The following is a 23,498-nucleotide window of genomic DNA, read 5'->3' as shown; positions in this document are numbered from 1 at the left end:
CACCCCAGGGGTAAACCTAAGTATTGTTCGTAGTTACAATATAGACTTTTCTCTAATTACAACAATTAGAGTTGGTGTAGTTACTAACTGACTACTCCATAAACCTATATTAGTTACCATTTGTTAAATCATCTAGAACCATATATTATATATATAAGTATATATATGGTTGGTACAAAAACTTATATGCTGTTTTTTTTGTCCCAAAACATTCGTGATCTGTATGATCTATCGAAACTCTAATTCGTCACTTTTTTTAATATGTTGTTGTTTTTATGTTTTTTCGTATGTGCTCTTATTTTCTTACATGATTTTGTCTTGGTTGACAAAAAATGGATAGAGACATTGTCTTGACATTTTTGTGCAAGTTTAATGTATCTATGTGTGTATTTCAGTATTTTGTTCTTAGGAGTTAGGACAAGACATAACTTAGATTCTAGTTGCCATGATGCTGCAGTATCATATTCTTACGTCAATTACTAAAGAAGCTAATAGAATATGTATATCAATTGTATCTTATTTCCCAAAATTCATAAATCAAGTTGAAATTTTAAATTATGCAAGTAAAAACATAAAAACAAACATTATTTTCTCTAAATCCATAAATCTATCACACGACCAGAACATATAATAAATTGTTATAAACATTGGCAAGCTAATATATGAACATGCATTTCTTAGATCTTTTAGTGTTTTCAAAATATTATTTATTGTGTATTACACTCTTTCAATAGTTTCATTTTCACACAGTAAATAAAACGAAGAACCTAACCTAATTATTAAATCGTACGTAAATTGAATGCAATAAGTGATCTCTCACTCTCTCTCTCTCACTCGCTTTTCGTTATGGATAAGATGGTAAGTAAAACTCTAATCAGGTAACGTCATTAAAGGCACTTTCGAGTTAAATTTAATTTCGTCCTCTTATTTTTGGGATAACATTGATTTTTGTCGTAGTTCTTTAAAATTTTTACCGGAAAAAGTAAATATAATTTGACATAAAAGCAAGTCTTTTCATATAGTACAAATTTTTGTCTTATTGTATGAATCAGACTCTGTCAATGATTTGGCAGGTCGCAGTAGAAAATAGTACTAAAGGCTACGTACTCTTGTAAGTTGTGTAATGTAACTGTTGATTTATTTAATTTTAGAAGCATTTAGGTCTTTAGCACAAATTATTGCAGAGAAAAAAGAAGAGTACAAAAGTAATAAACTTTTGGAGTTTTCTGAAACCTCTGTCTCTTTCAGAGGCTCTTGTAAATAATCTTTGAAGCTTTCTTCTATTAATATGTATATGACTTTTCTCTTTCTATTTCATTTTGTGATTATCTCTCTCTCACATTTAATATATATTCTCACTTGATGAAAATAACAACATCAACGACAACATCTTCTTTAAAAAGCAAGAAAACTTTCACTAGTAGTTGAAGAGTTTCTCTCCTAGCCCTCTACTTATTATATCAACTGGTGATTTGATTTCTCTCTCTCTCAATGGATTCAGGATCAAGAAGAAGGACACATAATAGCCGTCGGGTTCCTTCAATGAGAATAGAAGGGGAAGAAGAGTTTCAAGAAGAAGATGTGTGGTCAGTTCTGAGAGAAGGAGAAACTTCAGGTCCTGAAATGAAAATACCCAAAAGTCATTTCTCTTCCTCATCTTCTTCTTCATCTTCACCGTGGAACATTCATAGAAGCAAGGAGGTCTCTGGAGTAAAACAGTCATCAGCACCTATGAATGTCCCTGATTGGTCCAAGGTTTATGGTGACTCAAAGAGCAACAGAAGGAGTAGCCATTTGCATTATCATGATGCTGACGATGATGAGGAAGATGATGATGGTTGCATGGTTCCTCCACATGAATGGGTTGCAAGAAAGCTAGCAAGAACACAGATCTCTTCTTTCTCTATGTGTGAAGGAGTTGGAAGAACTCTTAAAGGAAGAGATCTAAGCAAAGTGAGAAATGCTGTCTTGTCAAAAACTGGATTCTTGGAGTAAGTAGGATATAATATCTCATCATCATCACAATCATCATCATCCATGCGCATGGAGCATGAATCCAATATAACTACTGTTTAACATTATCATCATGAAAAACTCAACTTTATGGTATCCACATCATCATCATTATCAATGTCATTGTCGTCATCATCATGTGGGGATCACTATACCAAGAGTCTTTTTGTTAAGTTTTTTTTTATTATTGTTATTATTTTTCAATGTGTTATTTAGAGTAGATAAGTATCATAGTGATGATGATGACTTGTCAGCCCCATGCACGGGCCCCCTTTTATTTTCTTCTGTTGTGTTTTGGTTTCTCTTTTGAAGTGTTTTTTTTTTTTTAATGATATTTTTTTAGAGAGCCTAGAGAGGGGATATCCTTTAGAAGTTAGAACCTTTAATTGGAGCTACTTCGAGTTAGTTCTTCACCATGTTTGGTGAAAGTTTTTGTCGTTTGCAATCAATGTTATATATTAATTAGATATCTTTAATTCTATGTTAACATTAGCTATGTGTAATTGTCTATCTTCTTCTGCTACTATCACAAATTCATTAATTAAGTCTAAAATCAGAATTAAGCCGATTTCATGCAAAAAGAAATAAGCCCTAAAATGCTGAGTTTACAATTCTGAAGACAGTTTTCAACCATATCAATCGATATATATTTTATCCCTTCATCAATGTTGTACATATAAAGAATTGAATCCATGATTTTCTTTAGAAATCTTTGATGAATAGTTTTGAATGCTTTGTTTGTTTGATTACAGTTAAAACAAGTGTTCTACAATGCAATGCGGTGGATAGTAGGATAGATAAATGGTTCATACAGAAAAAAAAAAAAATACTTAAAAGTTAGAACTATGTGATAGCGAGAGAAGAAAATAATGTAACGAGAAAACATCACATTAGAGATTAAACTAAAAAAATGCTTTTATATAAGAAAAAGAAGAGAGTGAAAGTACATGGATTTTGTATTGATATTTGATAGTAGAAACAAAGATTAATTATATTAGTATATTATTGGTAAAATAAAACGGAAAAATGTCATTTAAATCATCAGTTGTTCATTTTTGTTGATTTAAATCATGAATTTTGTACCTAGTGATTAAAATTCTCAATTTTATGTTGATTTTAAATTTAATCTCGTTGACAAAGCCAATTAAGGCACAAAATCAGAATCGAAAGAAGAAATCTTAAGAAACTAAGATTAAATCGGGATTTGAGAAGAAATCGAAAGGATTAGAGAAGAAATCGAGAGAATTAAAAAGTAACTACCAAAAAATAAAATTAAAAATACCGTTTTCAACACCGTTTTTATGCTTTTATGATTGGTAGGAGGTGATCAATCGGAACCATTGCCAAATTAAAATTCTAATCGTGATAATATAAAAGACACATAAAGCCCAATATGGAGCCAAACCCATAAAGGCCCAACGAATAGCTCACAAACTCACCAATACAATCAACGACGTCGTATGGTCTCGCTGACGTAAGATAAACATCGTAACTAATTTCCTTCCAAGTTAATTAAAAATTAAAGTAAAATAATTAAAATCCAAGTAATAAGTTTGGGTGCCGTGCAGGTAACAATCACTAAACCCTAAATCCATCCTCTGATTCCTTTATATATATTCTCTCCTTCTTTCTTTTTTTTGATCCTCTTCTTCTTTTCTCAATCAAAATCCAATTTTTTTTCCTCTCTGATCATCGAACCCTAGTTTCTTCTATTGGGTATGTTTTGATTTCGCCTCTCCACTTTGTCAATTTCGAGTTTTTGTGTTGTGGGTTTTTTATCCCGATTTAACCTAACAGATAAAGTTTTGATTTTTTTTCCTTAATCATCGCAGATACTAATCGGATCGCCATGGCTAAGAACTCCTTCAAGCTCTCTAATCCTCTGGGTTAGTTTCTTCTCTTACTCTTAATAACTTTTTGCTTTATTGATGTCACTCGATTTAAAGAATTGTTGTTAATAATGTTTACTTCTTTGTTTCTTTCGATCTTTTTTTTTTGCTTTGGATTGTGTTAATGATTCTGATCTTTGTTTGAGCAACTCAATTTTGATTATCCTGATCAAGAGTTTGTTGGTTATGATTTGGTTCTGATTCGATCTTTGATATTGGTTACTCTGTTTCTCCAAAGATTTAGTACTTTCTGCCTCTGGAATTTTACTGGAAGTTACTTGATTTGCATGTTATTAAGCTGCAAAATGTGTTCATGTGTTTGTCTAATCCGTTAGCTGTGACTGAATATTTATGGTTTTGTTTTGATCTCAGAGATGAGAATGGCTGAATCTACTCGTATCAGAGCGAAATACCCTGACAGAGTTCCTGTATGTTTTCTAAACTTTCCCTTTACGGAACAAAATCTATATAATGTTAGCTTATGTTTCTAATTAGAAACTGAATACAGGTGATTGTGGAGAAGGCTGGACAGAGTGATGTTCCTGACATTGACAAGAAGAAGTGAGTAAATTATACATATTTTCTCTATCTCTCTTGTTGGGTCATAATGGTATCAAATCGCAAATTAGCTTTCAATCTCTTTTTGAGCCTAATGGAATTGTGATTTGTTCCGGTAATCCTCTTATTGATATTCATTCACACTCTTTTAATCACTAGCTGATGAGTTAGTCATTGCAAGGGATGTTCTGTTTTGGTGTTATAGAATTTGAGTCTCGCTTATACTCTAATCATTATATGGTTCTCATTCTTCAAAGCTTGTCCTTTGGTAGCAGTTTCTAGATACATATTGAATTGCATAGCATTCTAATTTGTTGGTTTTTTGCTGATCCTGTTTCTTCTCTTTAGGTATCTTGTACCAGCTGATCTAACTGTTGGCCAGTTTGTGTACGTTGTGAGGAAAAGAATCAAGCTTGGAGCCGAAAAAGCCATCTTTGTCTTTGTCAAGAACACACTACCCCCAACCGGTAAAGGATTTATAAACCTTGTGTGAATCTTCAACTTCTATGATTCCTGTATTAATTTGGTTTCTCTCTTTTCTGGTTCTTACAAATAGCTGCATTGATGTCTGCAATCTATGAAGAACACAAAGACGAAGATGGGTTTCTCTACATGACATACAGTGGAGAGAACACATTTGGATCTGTCTGCTAATCAGCTTGCTTCTACGATTCTTGATGATTGTACATTCTCTAGCTTTGGCACTGATTCGTCGATTTTAATAATGTCTTTTTACTTTCTGGGCTTTACCTTTTGAGCTCTCACTCTCTCTTTTGCTTTTGAAGATGGATTTGAAACAAGTTTCTATCTTTAGATCTAATTTGACTCTATCTTCTTTGTTCTGTTTCCTCTGCATATTTTATCAATTGCCATGAATAAACCGATGAAATACATTGGTAAAATTTCTCACTTGTCTTAACCGATAAAAAATCATAGAAATTGACTTAACCGAAAGAAAACCAAACCAAATCAAAACCAAAAAAATTTGACTTGACTTTTATTGTTCTCTTGGTTGTTCTACGGGACTTGGGACCCGAGTATCGCTTCTGATCTTGCGACTGTCGCAGTCTCCGCCGCGAATCGAGCTCCTGCAATCGTCGACTACACCGGCTAGGTATGATTGTTGTAGGAAGCTGATGTTATGCTCTAATTGGATTTGTGGCATCTTCGTGAACCGTCACTTCAATTTAGGGTTTATCAATTTCGATTACAAAGATTCGTACTTGATTTGTTTTCGAATTGTTGGAAGAGTTTGTCTTATTGGGAAATGACTTATGTGAATCCTCCTCTTATTGATGATAGAAATTCAAGAAAGTTCATTACTTTCTCTCTTGAAGTTATGAGCTTTTTGGTTTGTAAATTGGACTAACGGAGATTTAGTTCTATGTCAGAGTTCTTATCATGAAGAAAGGTTTGATGCGATGGGATGATGATGATGATGACTCATCCGAGGAATCATCATCGTCTTCTGCTTCTGACTCAAATGTGGATAATAGTACAGAGACTGTGAAGAAGAAGAAGAGAAAGAGCAAGAAGCCAATAGGTAGGAGAAAAACTTCATTGTTCTTCTTCTTTTAACTTTGTGAGATGGGATCTCTCTTATGTAACTTTGTCTTTTACGGTTGCAGCGAGGTTTGCGAAGAAAGATAAGAAAGCTTTTGACTATGAATCTCTGCAGCAGCATGGTTACAAAGCTGTTGGTCTTCCTGATATTTCTGCTCCCATGGAGAAACAGGATTGGTCATGGGCTACGGGAAAGGATACAAAAAGAGTAGAAGAAGTGAAAGAGAGTTATAGAGAACGAGAAGCTACAAGAGCTGCGGTTACAGGTGGTGAGACGATTGAGAATGCGCAGTTGCGGACTGATAGGAAGAATCTCTCTTTTTCACAGAAGGAGAAGAAGAAGAGAGATTTGGGACAAGCCAGTAGAGGCAAGAATTACGTTGAAGAAGAGAAGAGACAGTTGAGAGAGAGTGGTGTTTACTCTGGTTTCGATTCTTAAAAATCTCAACTTTGAGGTAAATCTTTGTATTTTATGGTAGTTTGATATGAAACTAAAGCTTGATTTCTCTTGAAGCCACAAATTTGTATGGAGAATAATCAGTTACTTAGCATTGTTTACTATGGTTCTGATTCCTGAAGATCTCAGCTTTGAAGTGATCTTAGTATTTGATATGAATGCGAAGAAGTAGGATCTTGATTTTACTATTAACCAGAGATTTCATGGAGAATCATCAATTTTACTATATTCTCTGGTTGTGATTCCTGAAGATCTCAGCTTTCATGTAAATATTAGTTTTTGATGATAATTTGATATGAATGCGAAGAACTACGATCTTGATTTTACGAATCATCAACTTTTTAGCTCTATACTGAAAAATGAATGCAAAGAAGAAACAGGGGCTTGATACTAATAACCACACATTTACATGAAGAATCAACACTATTGCAACTTATAATCTTACAATACTGCCATTACACAAGCTTTGTTGCAGAGCTTATCTCTGACTCTGTGATCTAAAGCTTTGAACTGATTCTCCAAACACCAACTTCATCTGTTCTAGCAATCTGGAACGAGATGAAGAAATACTTCTTATTCCTCATAGAAATGTCGACTGGTTTTGTGGTTTATTTATCGGACTAGATTCAAGAACGAAGTCAAAGAATCGACATCTCTCTTCTCAGACGGATACTTGATCGGTCTTGATGAGTTCTTGGGGAAGACAAGTATGGTCGGGAAGCTACCAAGCTGCAATTCCTGCTTAGCAAAATCCTTCTGGTCACCATCTGCTCTGAATTTCGCAACCTTAATCCCACTTCCAGCCAATTTATCCGCCAGTTCATCATACGATGCTTCCATGGCTTGACAAAAGGGGCACCACGGAGCATAAAGCACGACGATCCAAGGCTCCTTACGGTTCTCTAACTTCATCAAATTCTCAATCCCTTGCCTGCTCAAAGTTACAAGATTCTCACTCTTAAAGATATCTGCAACAGCGGATTTCGATTCCCCGTTTACATTAGCATCAGCAGTGTTTTCCTTGACATTCCCTTTGTGAAGTCCACATTCCTTGGCTTTAGCATCTTCCCACCACCATCTCCCTTCCCTCTCGTGCTGGCCCGGTAAAACCGCTTTTGTGCAGGGCTCACATCCAATCGATATATACCCTGCCGCGTGCAATGTGTTAACCGGAACATCCATAGTCCTCAAGAAATTCCAAACATCATTCCCTTCCACATTCGCAACCGGATTCCACTTCACCAAACTACCAACTCCACCATCCAAACCTTCAAACACAGGATCAACCTGAACCACCGGAATCTCAGACCTCGTTCCTGGAGACTGATCTTTCCTCTGACCAGTAATCCAAGCCTTTAAGCCCTTAAGAGCACGCCTCAAAGGTCTCACCTTTCGAACACGGCAACACTCCTGATGACCATCCTCATAGAAAGAGAACAATCCCTTGCTCCTAACCAAACCTTGAACCTCAACAGAATCAGGAAACATATACTCAATTCTAATCCCATAGTGTTTCTCCACCGCATCGAAAAACCGATACGTCTCGGGATTCAACCTCCCTGTATCCAAACTAAATACTCTAAATGGTCTCCCAGTCAAATGAGCATACTCAATTAGAGCAACATCTTCTGCACCACTGCAAACACAACAAACCAAAAAAATCAGCAATCTTTTCACAAATTAAACAAACAGATCAAATGTCATGATTGAATTGACTTATATACCTAAATGCAATAGCAATATCTTTCCCGTATTTCTCAAGAGCTTTATCCATAATCTCAAGAGGTGAAGCATTCTCAAGCTTCTTTGCAAGCTCTGCAATCTCAACGACTTCAACCTCCTCTGCAATTTCTGCTACCATTGTTGCAGCAAGAGGAATCATTGAATCCTTTGTCTTTGGCTCAGCGTTTAAAGGTTTAACAGATGATGATCGCTTCCCAGATAGATTCAGAGACACCGGAGCAACATGAACACGATCAAATAACCTCAACGAACCGATTTGCGAAACTGTGAGAATCAAATAAGAAAAAAAAAACGAAACTTTAGCAATTCATATCCAAATTAATCAAATTTCATATGTAATAATCAAAACCCACATTGACCCATCAAACAATTTCTCAGATTTCGGACGAAAAATTTGAAATTTCTCAGAATTGAATCTAAATTTTACCTTTTGGCTCCGATGAAGCACCGGAACGAGAGAAACCAGAGTTTATGATCCCAGAAGAAGAAGAAGAAGAAACATTCACAGACATTGCCATTTTCACAGCAAAAATTCGATCTTTTTTCTGTAAGATTTGTTTTGTTTCTTCGTTTTTTATTTTCTTTTTCAAGATGATTTGTGAGAATTATATAACAAAAATTCGAAGAAGCAGGTGATTCCAGATTCATTGAACCTAGACACATTGTTTTGTTTTTGGCAACTGCGAATATTCTGGTCCAATTTTATGACGTGGCAGTTTTTAATTGGATGAATTTATTTTTAAAATCATTAGTCAATTTTGGCAGAACCAATAAATTTTTTTGATTAATGGTTTCCTTTTTTTTGCCACATGGTGGAATAAATTGCAAAAATACTAACACGTAATTTTTTGTTCAATAAACTTATAAATTATAATTAAATGAGATCATATTTTTATATTGGATTTCCAATAAAATATATATATTATGATATTATTGATATACTCATTTTTTCTTGTTAAAGAAATATATTCTTTTTAATGCAAGCATTTTTCTAAAGTTAGATTCTTTGTTTACTTTTCTGGTCCCCATATCTTAATTTAAAGCATACTTAGAGCATGATTATCAAATGTTTCTTAACAATGGTTCTTAGTAATTTTTTAGTATAAAAATCTTAAGATTTACCTCTTACAAACATGTTTTGGCTCTTAACTAAGAAACTTTTCTTACCAATTTTACCATTTGCCATTTAATTAAATACTTTTTAATACTTAAGATTTATCTAAGATTTGGCTAAAAGTTTACTAATAATCATGGTCTTATAGCCTTATAGGTAGAGTTAATTAAAATTACATAAGCTCACCAAGTTATGAAATTAGGTGATTCACCTACCTAAACGTTATAATGCATGTGGCAAAATGAGAGTAACACATGTTTTTCTTTCTTCTTGTAATAAAATAAGAAAATGCTAATTTCTGATGTGTGAGACTGATTTCTAGAAGCTTTAAAAAGAGATTTATATGGATTGGTTTAATGGTGGTAGAATATATATAGTTATGCTTAAATTAGTGGGAAGATTAAATTTAAACATTAACTAATAAGGATCATATTAACCATTGTAGCTACTAGATAAGATATTAATATGTTCTAACTCCCTTTTTTTTATATCATAATTCTAACTCCTTTTTAGTATATCATTACGATAACTCTTTTTATTCTGAGATCTTCCATATCTCTTTCCTCGTAAGTCCTATAAATAGAATAGAATATTAGTATATATGATTAGGGGTTACGACCAAAAAAAGAAAGTATATGATTTGGGCTTTATACATTTAGAATCACTGATCCATCTTTCTAATTTTGTTGGCTAATGGGCCGCATAACTATTTCCGCATTAAATTGTCAAAATAATTTGCTGAGCTTAGGTCTATTTTAAGCTATTTGAATTTAAATCAAATAAATGTTGATTTTATTTTTTGTTTTTTATTATAAAATACTACTCTAGTATGTATTTTCACACACACACATATATATATTCGAGGCTTCGAGCATGTTGTGGTTAATACACAAAAAAAAAAAAAACAGCGGAATTTGATCTCTCTAATTAAGGGTGTTGCAATAAATTTAGAGCAGAACTTAGTATATAACCTGATTCCTGATATATAATTATATTCAAGAACAGAATGAAACAAAACGTCTAACATATGAAAGAACAACGATTGTACGTACACAAGAGAAATTAACTTTATGCAAGCCAATAATTTACTAGAACTAGGGTTTACATAAAAAAAAAAAAAAACTAGGGTTTACATCTACTTCTGTAACACAATCCGATTCAAGGGTTTGACTTTGAACACGAGCTCCGTTTATATATATACCCGAGCTGATTACAAGTTATTAGGTCCGTTAGGTTAAAAAACAGAACCTTAAACAAATAATTAACAAAAGAAAGAAAAAAACATAGACACGGCTCTTTTTTCCGACGCCACTTTTGGGATAAAAAGAACAGAAGAAGCATATGTAATGCGATTTGAGACCAAAATTATATATATATATATTTATATATATATATATATATATATATATATATATATATATGTAACGCGATTATGATGCTAATTAACCATGCTCAATCACTGCATGCGATTAACTAAAATTGCTACTAGATTATATATTCCGGTAGAAAAATATCTTTACTACACTATTTTTCCAAAATAGTATTAAAGTCATTCCTTATCTTTTTCGATAAACTGACAAGAAAAAATACATGCGTTACAAAGAATAAAAAAATGCGACGATGTTGGAAAAACGTGATGATGTAAAGATGTGTGATTTAATAAAATGCTATTCTAGCCAAGTGGCAACACCTCACAAAAGAGTTTCAGATTCTTTTTTGTCCCCTTGTTATCCAATTTAGGCACTTTAATTCTCTTGGTAAGTCAAATACTAAGTATCAACTAAAATAAAGTAAATTTAACTAAGATTTAAATAAAACTTGTCAAAAATAAAATAATCAGATATTTACTGAAAATAGTATGAAAAGTAAATGCTGAATATAGTATGAACCATGCTTTAGTTTGGACATAAATAGTATATCTGGAATAAAGAGAAGAAAGGACGTAGACAAAATGACTTCTATCGAAAGAACAAAATTAATTACAACAAAATAAATTATAAAAAGTCTATATATATATATGATGAATATTTCGGATACCGAAGGAATTTATATTTAGATATCAATATAACGTCAGCGGACAATAGACAATTAATATTGTTGTTTCTTTTGTTATTCTATGATCCGAAACGGAGACTTTTTGTTTTGAACGTGTTACGTGTCATCGCATGAGGATTCACATACATGCAAATATGCTCGCACGTCATATTATTTAGTTACTTTTTGGTTGGCTAATTAACTCCATTATGTTAAGTTTTCACATCAGTTTTTTTTTTTGTCGCTTAAAGTGTAAAGATGATCATAATTCATAACAAAGGACATGCATCCGAAACTACTAGAATAGATGCAAAACTATTGGTGGCCCCAAGTATCTAGTATAAGGTGCATATATTTTGGTTTTGTTTAAACCCATTGTGTATTTACATTAACTGTTGCGAACAAACATATCATTTATGCGGTCAGTAAATGTTGCGTTTCTAATCATTTTCAGTTAAAACGATTTACGTACAGTTAATGGGTATCACCGTCTTCTACATATGTGAATCCAATTCTCTAGAAATTGATGAGTGATATTTAAATGATAACGTTGTTATGGACCAAAGAAAGTATAAGTGACAAAGAGAAATGGAATGAGAATTTTAGTTGACTATAATAAAGTAATGGGAATAATTTGAATCTGTTCGCTAACAAACATGCAACGCTTATCTCTCAAACGTAACGCCTGTGCATGGAGACAAATATGTAAACTATTTATATGCCAAAAAAATAAGTATTTGTATATTCTATTTGTCTTGTTGGAGAGAATTAGAAGGACAAGGAAGTCGCGTCAGTTACAAAACTATAATGAGAATTAAATACTATTTCTGTTTCTGTGTGCATAATTACTTTTGTACATAAGTATAAATTTACCATTTTTAAAACTTGACATATTTCTGCTTATTATAAGTATAAAAAAATATTAGTAAGAAAAATCACTTACTGTAAAGACAGATAAGATAAACCATCAATACTTTTGCATAAGTAATCATAAATGAAACCAAAGTTTTGGTTAAAAATTTGTGATATTAAATGAATGGAGATCCACACAGCCAATAATACTGTCTTTTAAAAATTATTTTCCAAATATGTTGAAAAACATTAGTTAATTAGATTTATACTAGTATCTTTTAGTTATTACATATACAATAGTATTAGATATTACTTTTATTTACATCTCTCTTTTTCCATTAAATGGGGTTCATGCATACTTTTTATTCATAATTTATCAGAGTTTAACTTTAATGTCTGGAAGTTTTTTTAAAAAATTTCGACGTTTAAAAAGTAGTTATTTTTTCAGTCTTTTGACCAATATTTTGTCACAGCATCAAAATATTTGAAAACCTGAAAACCTCTACAGAGAATTGATGCCAAAACCTGAAAGTCCGTCACTTTTTACTTTATAAAATATTTGAAAGTTCAAATTCCAAAGAAAAAAGTTTTAATACCCACAGTTAAGTAGTTAACTAAAAAACTATACTACTACTAGAATATTACTCCCTAATTAAAATTTAGAAGTGGACACATTACACTACCCTAATTAATATCATTTGACGTATTTATTGATTAAACATGTGTTCAACATTTCTTTAATATATATATTCAAATCTTGAGAACCGATTTTTTAAACCAAATTTATTGCCAATTTTGAAAGTTGTGACTAATATAAACGTATATATATATTCTTTGAGTTCATTTTATTGTTGTTAGAATATTGTTAAGTTATCTAAATCATTTTAGGTCAAAATGATATATGCTACGACACATCAAGCTTTAGGTCAAAATGATTATATGCTACATGAAGCTTTAGGTCATATGATTAGTCTGACTTACTTTGTGGCCTTTTTATAAGTGTTGTTTTCAATATATGGTTTTTTTCTTTAGTTATTGCAAGTATTTGAAAAAGAATAAAATTTGGTAGCTACCATTCTGACTTACTATAGTACGAATTGATATTCTTAATTAAGAAGTTGTCACAAGGACAAACATGAAAAAGAAACCATTTTGGAAAAAAAATATAAAGAGCAGAAAAGCAGCATAAAATGACAAGCCACAACAAATAGCATTTAATCATCTTTCTTTAGGGTTTAATATCTTTTTTTTTTTTTAGAAAAAAATGAAAAAGTAGAAAATAAGACAAAGGACAAGTAGTCAATGAAAACTTGCCTATTTGATAATCGAAAATTCTCTAGTAGTTGGATTCATCTCTTTGATTTTCTGCAACAATTTTGAATCAGCTAGCCGGAAACGTTTGTGAATTTCTCTCAAACAATATCAAATCGCGAGTTTCAGTAAAAAAATAAAACCGATGAAAAACCCAATCGTTAGATCTTATGTTAGATCAAAAGTGCCGCGATTGCGATGGAACTCGGATCTCCACAACTCTTTTGTTCAAGCCGTTGAACAACTCGGTGGAGAAAATAGTAAGTGATTTGCTTTCTCTTTTCGTAAAACTATAATCTCTCTTAAATATTTCAAAATCATTCACAATTTCTGCCATTAGAACAACATTTTTAGATTACTTTATCAATTACAAAACTTCTGTTCTTGGGAAGTTATATAATTTTTACTTACGATCATAGTAAAAATTCTCTTGATTTCCTATCATTCAAGTTCAAGATAAATGAGTTTGGTTGATAATCTTATCCCTAAAATTGCAGGAGCAACTCCTAAGATGGTTTTGCAGTTAATGGATGTAAGAGGACTCACAATATCACATGTGAAGAGTCATCTCCAGGTCCTAACACTTATATACATCCAGCTACTTACACAAGCATGTCTTTCTTGTTACTACATATCATTATATGTGTATTTATAGATAGTATCATATTTTATAAATTCTGGTAACCTTATATATTTTTCAACTTTCAACAGATGTATAGGAGCATCAAGCTGGAAGAATCCATGCAAGGTAGATATATACATCTTTTGCATCTTAAGTTTTTTAAATTATATATATATATATATATATATGTATATAATATAGAAACACATTCAATCTTTGGCAGAAAAGATATTAGCAAAGAGAAGTGTTAGAGTGACAGGGCAAGTAACTTGGTGGCAATTTCAACAGTACCTTCATAACTACCAACGCCTTCGAGGCAATGCCAACTTTTTCCAAAATCACCAAAGGTTCGTGTAGTTATTAATATAAATATATAAAGTTTTAAGTTTATACATAGAGGGTTTTAACGTGAAGCAGAGCTATATATCGTCTTAATATAAATTTCTTGTAGGCAAGAAGAGGAAATGTATGAAAAAATTATAACATTTGGAGAATCAAGTAATGAAACTAAGGAAGGACCAAGCGACTATTTTACCTGCAAGTCTCTCTATGAATCATCAAGGGTAATTTATCCTTTTTTAATGCATTTCTTTCACTGTGTTAACATGTGTGCAAGTCATCTTTGTGTCTATCTGATTTCGAAAAGTATACATGTAAATTTATAAATAATTTTATATTATACTTTTTATATATAACAGGCTCCGCAAAATAAAACTAGAGATGATGATGAAAATGGTGATGTTGTTGTTGCTATTGATGATGATGGTAATGTTGTTGGTGAAGATGATGATGATGATGTTACTTTGTCACTAAACTCGATAAAAGTTTCAAAAGGTGAAGAAGAATTGTCCCTTGAGCTCACTCTTGGTCTCAAAGCATAACAGGATTTTGATTTTTTTTTTTGTAGAAACCGTTGGAACTATGTTGTAGATGCATGTATCAAAAATATTAATAAAATGGACATAAATAAATAATCTTGTATGATGAAAAAAAATAAAATAAATAAATAATCTTGTATATTAGTGAAAATCGTTGCAATTACGTTTTCTTTTGGGGCTTTTGCAAAAATACCACTTTTTCAATGCTACTTTTCAAAAATACTTACTTTTCAAAAATACCCCTTTTTAAAAACCTTATAAAAAATGCTCTTAAAAATATAAGATTTACCCAAATATGTATGTAATATTATTAAAACATACACAAACTACATTTCTATGTATCTAAAATCTTATAAATACTTTATAAATACCTTATAACTGCATTTTAAATACCTTTAAAAACCTTTAAAATATCTTGTAAAACCTTTGAAAAACCTTAAAAATCCTTTAAAATAACTTGTAAAACCTTTAAAAACACCTTATAAAACCTTATAAATACTTGGATCGAGTCTTCAAGTAGTAGTTACAATCCATAAGTACCTTATAAACCTAATAAAACTTTATAAAAATTTCAGATTTAAAAAGGGGCATTTTTGAAAATGGACATCTAAAAGGGGCATTTTTGAAAAAGGGCACACCAAAAAGGGTATTTTTAACAATTTCCCTTTTATTTTTGGAGATCCGTTCGGACTAATGTTAAACTGACTAAAAAAACAAACATGTTTCAAGCTTATATATTTTTTTCTTATGAAAGTTAATATAATGTCCAATTCCTGAACTTATATGAGTTTTCTGCAAATAATATCATAATTTTGAAATAATTGTTTTGGATAACTCTGCAAATTTGCAAACAACATATGATGATTAATCTATTTTTTTGTTAAAAAAATTGTATTCAACTTAGAATCTTTAAAAACGGAAGGTTATACAAACATAATTTAAGACGAAATTGAAACGATACAATGAAAATAAAAATATCGGCTTGAAAGTTCTTGGATAATAGGGGTGATTGGACTAGGCTTTTAAGACTTTAAAAAGTTTTTAAAAGTTTTGAAAGTCTTTTTTTCCCATTCAAGTTTTTTTGGCTTTAAAAATTTTTTAAGTCTTCAAAGTCTCTTTTTTATTTTTTACTCTTTGTTTTCAGTTTTTTTTTTTAAAGTGACATAAATGAGACTTCAGAAATAAATAGATTTAAAAGTTTATAGTTTTTTTTCTTTTTCTTTTTCTTATATGTATGTAAAATCTTATAACATTCACAAATAAATTAATTTTTGAAAAATTTCAGTTGATTTACTATTAAATTTTTTTTTCTTGATCTTTTAAGATCCACATATTTGGTAGTTATTTAAAATCGTAATTTTTACAGTCACATTCTTTACCAATCGGTTATAAAATTTATACAGTTAAAATCTTTAAAACAAAAGTTTCTACAGCGAAAACAGTCAAATCTCTGAAAATTAATAGTCGTTACCAATCGGCCCAATGTATTTTCTTGAAAAAAGAGATTGAAAAAAAGTTGGACTGAGAGCCCATAAAATTTATTGGATCAGTGGAATCCCATAATTCAGGACATAGTGGCTTTGAACTCATAAATTTTATTAGGCCGACAAAGGCCCATAACTCATGTGTGTTAGAATATATGCGGAATATGAGCCAGGTTATGAGCCTGGGACAAATGAGAGTGAGCAGCTCGTGCTTCACTCAAAGAGAATCACAAGAACACCAAAATTGAGTTTGTGTGTTCATGTGTAAATCCATCAAGAAACTAACTCAATGTGAGCTGTGCTTGAGGTAATATAGGAGCTATACACGCCAATATGAGCTGTGTATACTCAAGAATAAGTATGAGAGGCAAACTCTCTCTCATACACCCAAAACCCTTAGAGAATCGATTAGAAGATGAAAGAGGAATAGAAGAGAATTTGAGGGAGGTATAAACCGAGAATATTCAAATCCTAATCTACCCAATTTGTTGTGTAAGGAATCGATTTAATCTAAGGGGAAGACATCCCACAAAGAGTGTTTTTGTTTCTCAATTGTGAGAGCTTAGCTTTATTAATGAGTATGTGTTACATATTTATACACAAATAAAAGAGACAAGTTGTCTCACTTCTAGACCTAAAGCCAACGGTCATGAGCATTCAAAATAGCTCACTTAAATCCAAAATACACTTAAAACCAAAATAGCACCAACGGCTATATGACCTTTAGTTTGATCATGTGGCTTAAAGTGTTTTGGGACCACTTGTTGCTTTTTCCTCCTTGCAACGTCTCTTTAATTCAAACTTGTCTTGGAGTCTTGTGTTGACAGCTCCTAGACGTTTGTCTTACTCACATGTGGTCCTCCTTGCAAGTTGCTTCGACCTTATCCACATGTGACTCCTTTGATGCGCCTAAACGAATTCAAATCTCGGGCTACTTAGTGTGATTGGTTTGACACCAATTTTGCACATCTTTATCTTCGACCCGGACTTTGCACATTCTCCTCTTGACTTTACACGAACTTTGCACACTCGGTTCTTGATCGACCCGAACATTGCACGTCCGCTACTTGATCATCTTACACGGATTTTGCACATCCGGTCTTGATAATCTTTTGACACCAATTATGCACATTAGGTCATGATAACTTTGACACTAATTTTGCACATTGGTGATTCTTCGGCCTTGTCTTGAGAGCATCGGCCTTGACTCTTCTTACGAGTTTACACCAATTTTGCACTTCGGTGTCTTGGTGACTTTACACCAATTTTGCACCTTCTTCTCTTGATGTTCTTCTAAGTGACCCGAACTTTGCACGGCTATGATCAAACCACCGGATGTCTTCTAGCTTCTTTCATCGCTTCTTCTCATCCGGTTCACTACCTTTCATGGCTTGTGCTCATTAGGTTTAATACTCCCCCTCAAGCTTTAACCGTAAGGGACGAAGGTTAAAGCTTGAACTTGATGAGCGTGGTCCTAATCCGATCCGGCATCGAGAAAGAGAACACAGCCGTGAATAATGGAAGTGAATATTTCTTTAACCATGGAGGCAGTGAGAAATTACGCAGTATCTACGAGCACTACCAACATCCGAGAGATATGAGTTAGGCAAGAATAATTATAACATAAACTAAGAGATTTTGGTTAGTGAAATGGCTGATGTCTGTTAGTCCAACTAAGAAAAAAAGAGATGGGTCATGTTTTTAGAAATTAGTTTCCCTAGGATTCAGAAAACTTTTTTTGTTATTTAAGTTACCCATTCAATTTTTTAGAATTTTATTTCTCTTATAAACCAGGGAATCTCTTTATTATTTTGGTCATGAATGTTTGTAGTTTTCAATATATATTTGGATTTTTTTTTGGGTTAATTACGGGCCAGGCCCATGTTTTATGTTTTTCTTTCACGTTTTGACAAAGTGGGGGAGAGCTTTCATATTTTGACAATTATGTCATTTTCGGACGAATTTACCCTCCCAGCGAAACCAGTGTACAGTCACAATGGACGAATTAGTTAGACGGTTTGGTTACGTACACAGTATCTCGTTAGCTACAGTACACGCGTTATGTAAAGTACACTCTCGATAGCTACAGTGTAAAAAACAAAAATAAAAAATAAAAAATAAAAAATATAAAAATATAATAAGATTATTATTATTATTCACCTTCTTTTGTGCCTACCAAAAAAAATTATTCACCTTCTTTTGTTTTCACATTTTTCTCTTATTTCAATTTTATATAGATTTATTATTTTTGTACTTTTAGTTAAAATTTATTTATTTTCTATCTTCGAAGACCCATTTTCATATATTTTAACTTTGAATAATAATTTATTTCTTAATTTAATCGTGTTGTTGAAAATAATTTGAGATTAACAATATCATGTACACATGTGTACGTACACGGTAGTAATTTGTGTGCATATATATACATAAACATCTAAATAATTTGTATATTTAAGTTTAAAATATTTTTTGAACATAAAATAAAACATTCAAACCATGTACGAACTACAGCTGAAAAAAATACCTAAAACTAAAGAATCAAACCAAACCTATTCGAAAAATAAGAACTGAACCCAGAACTGACAAAATATCTGAACGGTGTACGTAACTGACAAAATATCTGACATATTTATGTCATTTTGTCCAATCCATAAAGGGTGGTGTAAATAGTGTATGCATGATGGAGGATTTGGCTGATGAAACTAACATGGTTCGGGGTGAAAATCCAACAAAGACCATATTGGAGGCTCTAAATGTGGATGAAAACAATGAGAAAGTATATGGGGAAGAAGAAGTAGATGACAATAAAGAGGATAAACAGAAAGAGGATGAGGACGAAGAAGAGGAAAAAGAGGATGAGGAAGAGGACGATGATGATGACGATGAGTCAAGTAGGAGAATGTCTTGGAACCGACTATAAACGGAAGTAACGGTACTGGCAAAGAGTATATCTACGATGGATGGCCATGATTCTGAAACCAACCCTGGGTCAGGGAGTGAAAACTCACCAAAAACCATGGTAAAGCCTTCTAATGTGGATGCGACTAATGCGGATGTAGATGAGTAAAATGACGCAGAGGACGAAAAAAGAAATGAAGATTCAGAGGATGAGGAGAACAAAGAGGTGTATGGGGAAGACTTGAATGGCAGCGACGACAACATTGATAAAGATGGCGATGACAATGGTGGATATTGTACGGGCAGTACTCTCGACCCTACTATAGACGGCAGTGAAGGTAGTGGTGAAGATTACGAGTACAACAAGTGGAATGATTTGATTGTAGAAGAATATGGAGTTTGGCATGTTGAGGAGGACGTATGTGACACTCAACCGACCGTTGAACTGCCAGGGGAATTCAGTCGTCTATTGGCAGAGTGTACGTACACAAATCAACGTGTACGTACATGAGAAACCAGTGCTATTTTTGGTGACAGTCAGCCAACTGTGAATCCAACCCGGACGTGTCAACACGGATTGCACCAATGTGCGTACACTAGACAGACAGTGAAGATTTAATGATTGTCTCGGACATACATTCTTCTATATACAAAGGACTCAGTGTTGTATTCCTGAAAGCTCATCATGGAGCATATGTAGTACACCTTGAGCGAAATATATCCACGTATAATATTAAGTATGATATTTCGAGATTATTCTTCGGCGCCGCAAAAGCATATAGGGTGAGAGATTTTGATAAATAATTTGCAGAGTTAAGGGGCAGAAGTTCTGGATGCGCAAATTACTTAGAGGAAATTGGATTTGAGCATTGGACAAGAGCTCACTGCAAAGGGGAACGCTACAATATCACAACTCAGAGTCTATAAATAACATGTTAACAAAAGCAAAATCATATCCTATTCTCTACATGATAGAGTTCATTCTAGAGGTCCTTATGCGGTGGTTTGCAGCCAGGAGGAAAAAAGTGGCTAAGTGTAAATCTTTAGTGATGCTTGAGGTTGATGAGCGTTTTCTCTAAGATTACCTGAGTTTGAGAAATTCGCTGAAGATGTCGAGACCTTGGAGTTATAAGGTTACAAGCAAGTCTAGTGAGCATTTCCATGTCGTACTCGACGAGTGTACGCGTACGTGGCTTAGGTACACGAGGTTAAGAATCCCATGTGAACACGGTCTAGTAGTTGCATTACAGTTTGGGATTAATCCAAAGACTGTTGTTGGCTTGTGGTATAGCCTTCAAACGTTTTCCAATTCTTTTCAAGAACCGATTCTACCTATCGCGGATCCAAAGGATGTTGTCATCCCACAAAATATATCGGAAATTATACTTATTCCTCCACACAGTAGACGACCACTCGGGAGACCAACCTGCAAAAGGATACCATCTAGGGGTGAAAACCGGGTAAGTTATATCATTTTAACTTGTACACTTATTGACTATATCTATGCTATGTCTATATACATGATTTGTTGTTAACTTTTGTTGTTTCTCAAGTTCAGAAAAAAAGACAGAAAAGACTTACTCCGAATCAGTGTACAAAATGTAGACAAAAAGGTCATAACAATAAGACTTTTAAGAATCCAATTTAGCTTTGTGTGTTTGTTTTTTTTCGACGTGTTGACAGTGTATGTTTATGTATGTATTTTTGTGTACATTAATATTTGACATCGTATAACTATGTACGGTTTTTGATCTTGTCTGTGTACGTATACCTTACACCACAAACGGTTACATAATTTCGTATCTCAAACATTGTACCCTTTCGAACTAACCATTTCGTTAGTTACAAACTTTTCTTATTTAAGCCAAAACCATCAGGATAGTCTGGGTCCTCCACATAAGTTACTTTTGTTTGAACTGATTTAGTGGAGTGTACACGATCATGAATTTGAGCATCACTTCCTTCCACAGCTGCATCCTTCTTTGGTTCCTCCTTCAAACAACAATAATGTTAAGTTAATTTAAAATCATGTTAAAAACCTTAATGATATATGTACAAAATTTATAAATAACAGCCTCTATAACTTACAAGATTTTCAGTTGTAGAGGCAGTTTTATGAGCGTCCTCATCAAAACTAACTCATCGTTTAATAGATTTCTTCTCTTTTATGGGGAGAACATCCTCAGATATTTGAAACTCATTTCATACCATCAGATTTTACTTTTTCCTGAAATAAAGACCATAAACATTTAAAATGTTTATGTACGTACACTAATAAAATATCTGACTATTTGTAGTACACGACATACCTGGTCAGAAGGTACACCATAATCAAGTCCATCAATTTTAGAGTCAGGCATATCTGCTTCTTTAGTAGAAGTTTGAGGGCCAGCTTTTCCTTCCTCCTGTAACATAGAAAACCAAATACCTTGTGAGAAGGTGGAGGTACATCGTCATCATTGTATTCTGACGTATTCATATTCTTCAGCCGAGAAGATTATAATACTTTGGGATTAAATCTTCGATTCAAAATCAGTATCCTCATATTTCGGATTCCCGAATCCCCATCCCCAATTAAAATCGAATTCAGTGTTTACAGAACTTACCCATACTTGTGCTCTCCGGCTCCGGCGGGTTACTCGGAATCTCGATTACCTTCTCCGGTGAACTATTCACTTGCCTCTTCTCTGAATTTTTCACTACATTTGAGCGGTGCCGACTCTTCTTCTTCAATAGTTTCATTTTTTTCGCTGTCATCTGTACTCTGGTATCTTCGTCGTCGGAGATTTGTTTGCTTTTGCTCGTCTCGGGAAAACCGAAGTAGAATGAGAGATTTAAAGAGGATTCGAAACGGAATTCGCCGGAATTTTGAAGCGTCTCTGGATAAAAGATAAAGAATGAGAGATTGGATAGAAGATTGGAAAACGGATTTCGCCGGTTTCAACTCAGATTTTTCCTCTGCTCTCCTTCGTCGTTCTTCTTCATTTTAATTGTTTTGAATTAAAAAAAAATTAAAACATAATAAAACAAAACCAGAGAAACCGAACAAGCGCAGTTACCTTTGTAGTTGAGGGCAGTTTTGTCTGAAAATTGCCAAATTGTCAAACCGTGAAAGAGCACATTCACTTTGTCAATTAGTGAGAAGAAAACTCATTTATGTCCTTTTTCTGAAATTTTTTTTTTTTTTTTATAACACATGTATTCTAGACCTTCGGCCTAGACATTCATGACCATTTCCCTCGTTGCTTTACCCAACTCATGTGCTTAATTAATTGTAATTTAACCAACAACAGTACAACATCTAGAAGCACAAACGAACAACACCTAATTTTATTTGACACCCATACATTTTTTTCAAATGAACTTTTCTCAAATCTAAACATCTCTTTCCTTTTTTTTTTTTTTTTTTTTTTTTTTGTAAAAACCTTTCTTAGGAAACAAATAATATGGATTTAAAATATATATATAGATATATGGCAACAAATTTAGATCTAGGTCCACATATTAATTAACATTACCTGGCTTAAAGAAAACTTTCCTAAATGAAATTTACATAAGGAGAAATTTTAAAAGGTTGTTACTACAGTATAGTATTTAATATAATAAATTATATTTACAAACAAATTTTTCAATATGTTAAATTAATAAATACTATGGAAATGTCCAAAAATAGTTATTCTCTGACAATTTTGAAAATAATTTAAACAATATAATGTAAGTAAAGTACAATATACAAGACCTATATGGCTGCAATGTTTTGTGATTAAACTCAGTTGACTATAGCTCATTTTGTGTTTAAGTCAAACTATATACTACAAACCCTAGTATAAAAGTTTAATTTTAAATTCAATATACAGTATGTATAAGTAATTATATATATAGATTTTAACCCGCGGTGTATCGCGGGATGATTTATTTTTAAAGCTAATATAAAAATATTTTTTGAATTGTATCTCCTTATAAAATATTTATTTATATTATAGTTTACAATTTTTATTAAGTAACGGTATACCAAGAGTCCACGAGACAATTGTTAATAAACTGAGGATTTTAACCCGTATTAAAGCGGCATGTTAATGATA

General features: G+C 32.7%; 5 protein-coding genes across 6 annotated transcripts; 4 read left to right on the top strand and 1 right to left on the bottom strand.

The window, feature by feature from the left end:
* Positions 1-1,215: 1,215 nt before the first annotated feature.
* LOC9310873 lies at positions 1,216-2,509 on the top strand. The gene has a single exon (XM_002874760.2). It carries the CDS (start codon positions 1,492-1,494, stop codon positions 1,993-1,995), a length of 504 nt encoding a protein of 167 aa, XP_002874806.1. The 5' UTR covers positions 1,216-1,491; the 3' UTR covers positions 1,996-2,509.
* Positions 2,510-3,612: 1,103 nt separating this feature from the next.
* On the top strand, positions 3,613-5,301 carry LOC9308772 (autophagy-related protein 8b). Its single transcript, XM_002874759.2, has 6 exons — positions 3,613-3,729; positions 3,846-3,899; positions 4,275-4,330; positions 4,411-4,463; positions 4,809-4,927; positions 5,017-5,301. Exons 2-6 carry the CDS (start codon positions 3,863-3,865, stop codon positions 5,112-5,114), a joined length of 363 nt encoding a protein of 120 aa, XP_002874805.1. The 5' UTR covers positions 3,613-3,729; positions 3,846-3,862; the 3' UTR covers positions 5,115-5,301.
* A 159-nt stretch (positions 5,302-5,460) lies between these two features.
* Positions 5,461-6,665, top strand: LOC9308771 (UPF0690 protein C1orf52 homolog). 2 transcript variants are annotated; one of them, XM_021021382.1, is made up of 3 exons: positions 5,461-5,574; positions 5,852-6,003; positions 6,089-6,665. In XM_021021382.1, the coding sequence occupies exons 2-3, from the start codon at positions 5,862-5,864 to the stop codon at positions 6,460-6,462; spliced, it is 516 nt and encodes a 171-aa protein (XP_020877041.1). In that variant the 5' UTR covers positions 5,461-5,574; positions 5,852-5,861; the 3' UTR covers positions 6,463-6,665. The 2 variants fall into 2 exon arrangements, with proteins under 2 accessions (XP_020877041.1, XP_002874804.1); XM_002874758.2 differs by having other exon boundaries at positions 5,841-6,003.
* A 175-nt stretch (positions 6,666-6,840) lies between these two features.
* Positions 6,841-8,918, bottom strand: LOC9310871 (5'-adenylylsulfate reductase 1, chloroplastic). The gene is made up of 3 exons (XM_002872655.2): positions 8,651-8,918; positions 8,205-8,487; positions 6,841-8,116 (listed from the first exon to the last, which is right to left on the bottom strand). Exons 1-3 carry the CDS (start codon positions 8,739-8,741, stop codon positions 7,093-7,095), a joined length of 1,398 nt encoding a protein of 465 aa, XP_002872701.1. The 5' UTR covers positions 8,742-8,918; the 3' UTR covers positions 6,841-7,092.
* A 4,563-nt stretch (positions 8,919-13,481) lies between these two features.
* Positions 13,482-15,127, top strand: LOC9308770 (protein PHOSPHATE STARVATION RESPONSE 1). The gene is made up of 6 exons (XM_021023216.1): positions 13,482-13,794; positions 14,032-14,108; positions 14,246-14,282; positions 14,380-14,503; positions 14,608-14,719; positions 14,855-15,127. The coding sequence occupies exons 1-6, from the start codon at positions 13,680-13,682 to the stop codon at positions 15,035-15,037; spliced, it is 648 nt and encodes a 215-aa protein (XP_020878875.1). The 5' UTR covers positions 13,482-13,679; the 3' UTR covers positions 15,038-15,127.
* The last annotated feature ends 8,371 nt before the right edge of the window (positions 15,128-23,498 follow it).

Source organism: Arabidopsis lyrata, assembly GCF_000004255.2.
Source record: "Arabidopsis lyrata subsp. lyrata unplaced genomic scaffold ARALYscaffold_6, whole genome shotgun sequence".
NCBI classification, from domain to species: Eukaryota; Viridiplantae; Streptophyta; class Magnoliopsida; order Brassicales; family Brassicaceae; genus Arabidopsis; species Arabidopsis lyrata.
The sequence above is the reverse complement of the archived record's forward strand: the minus strand, read 5'-3'. Positions and strand labels throughout refer to the sequence as shown.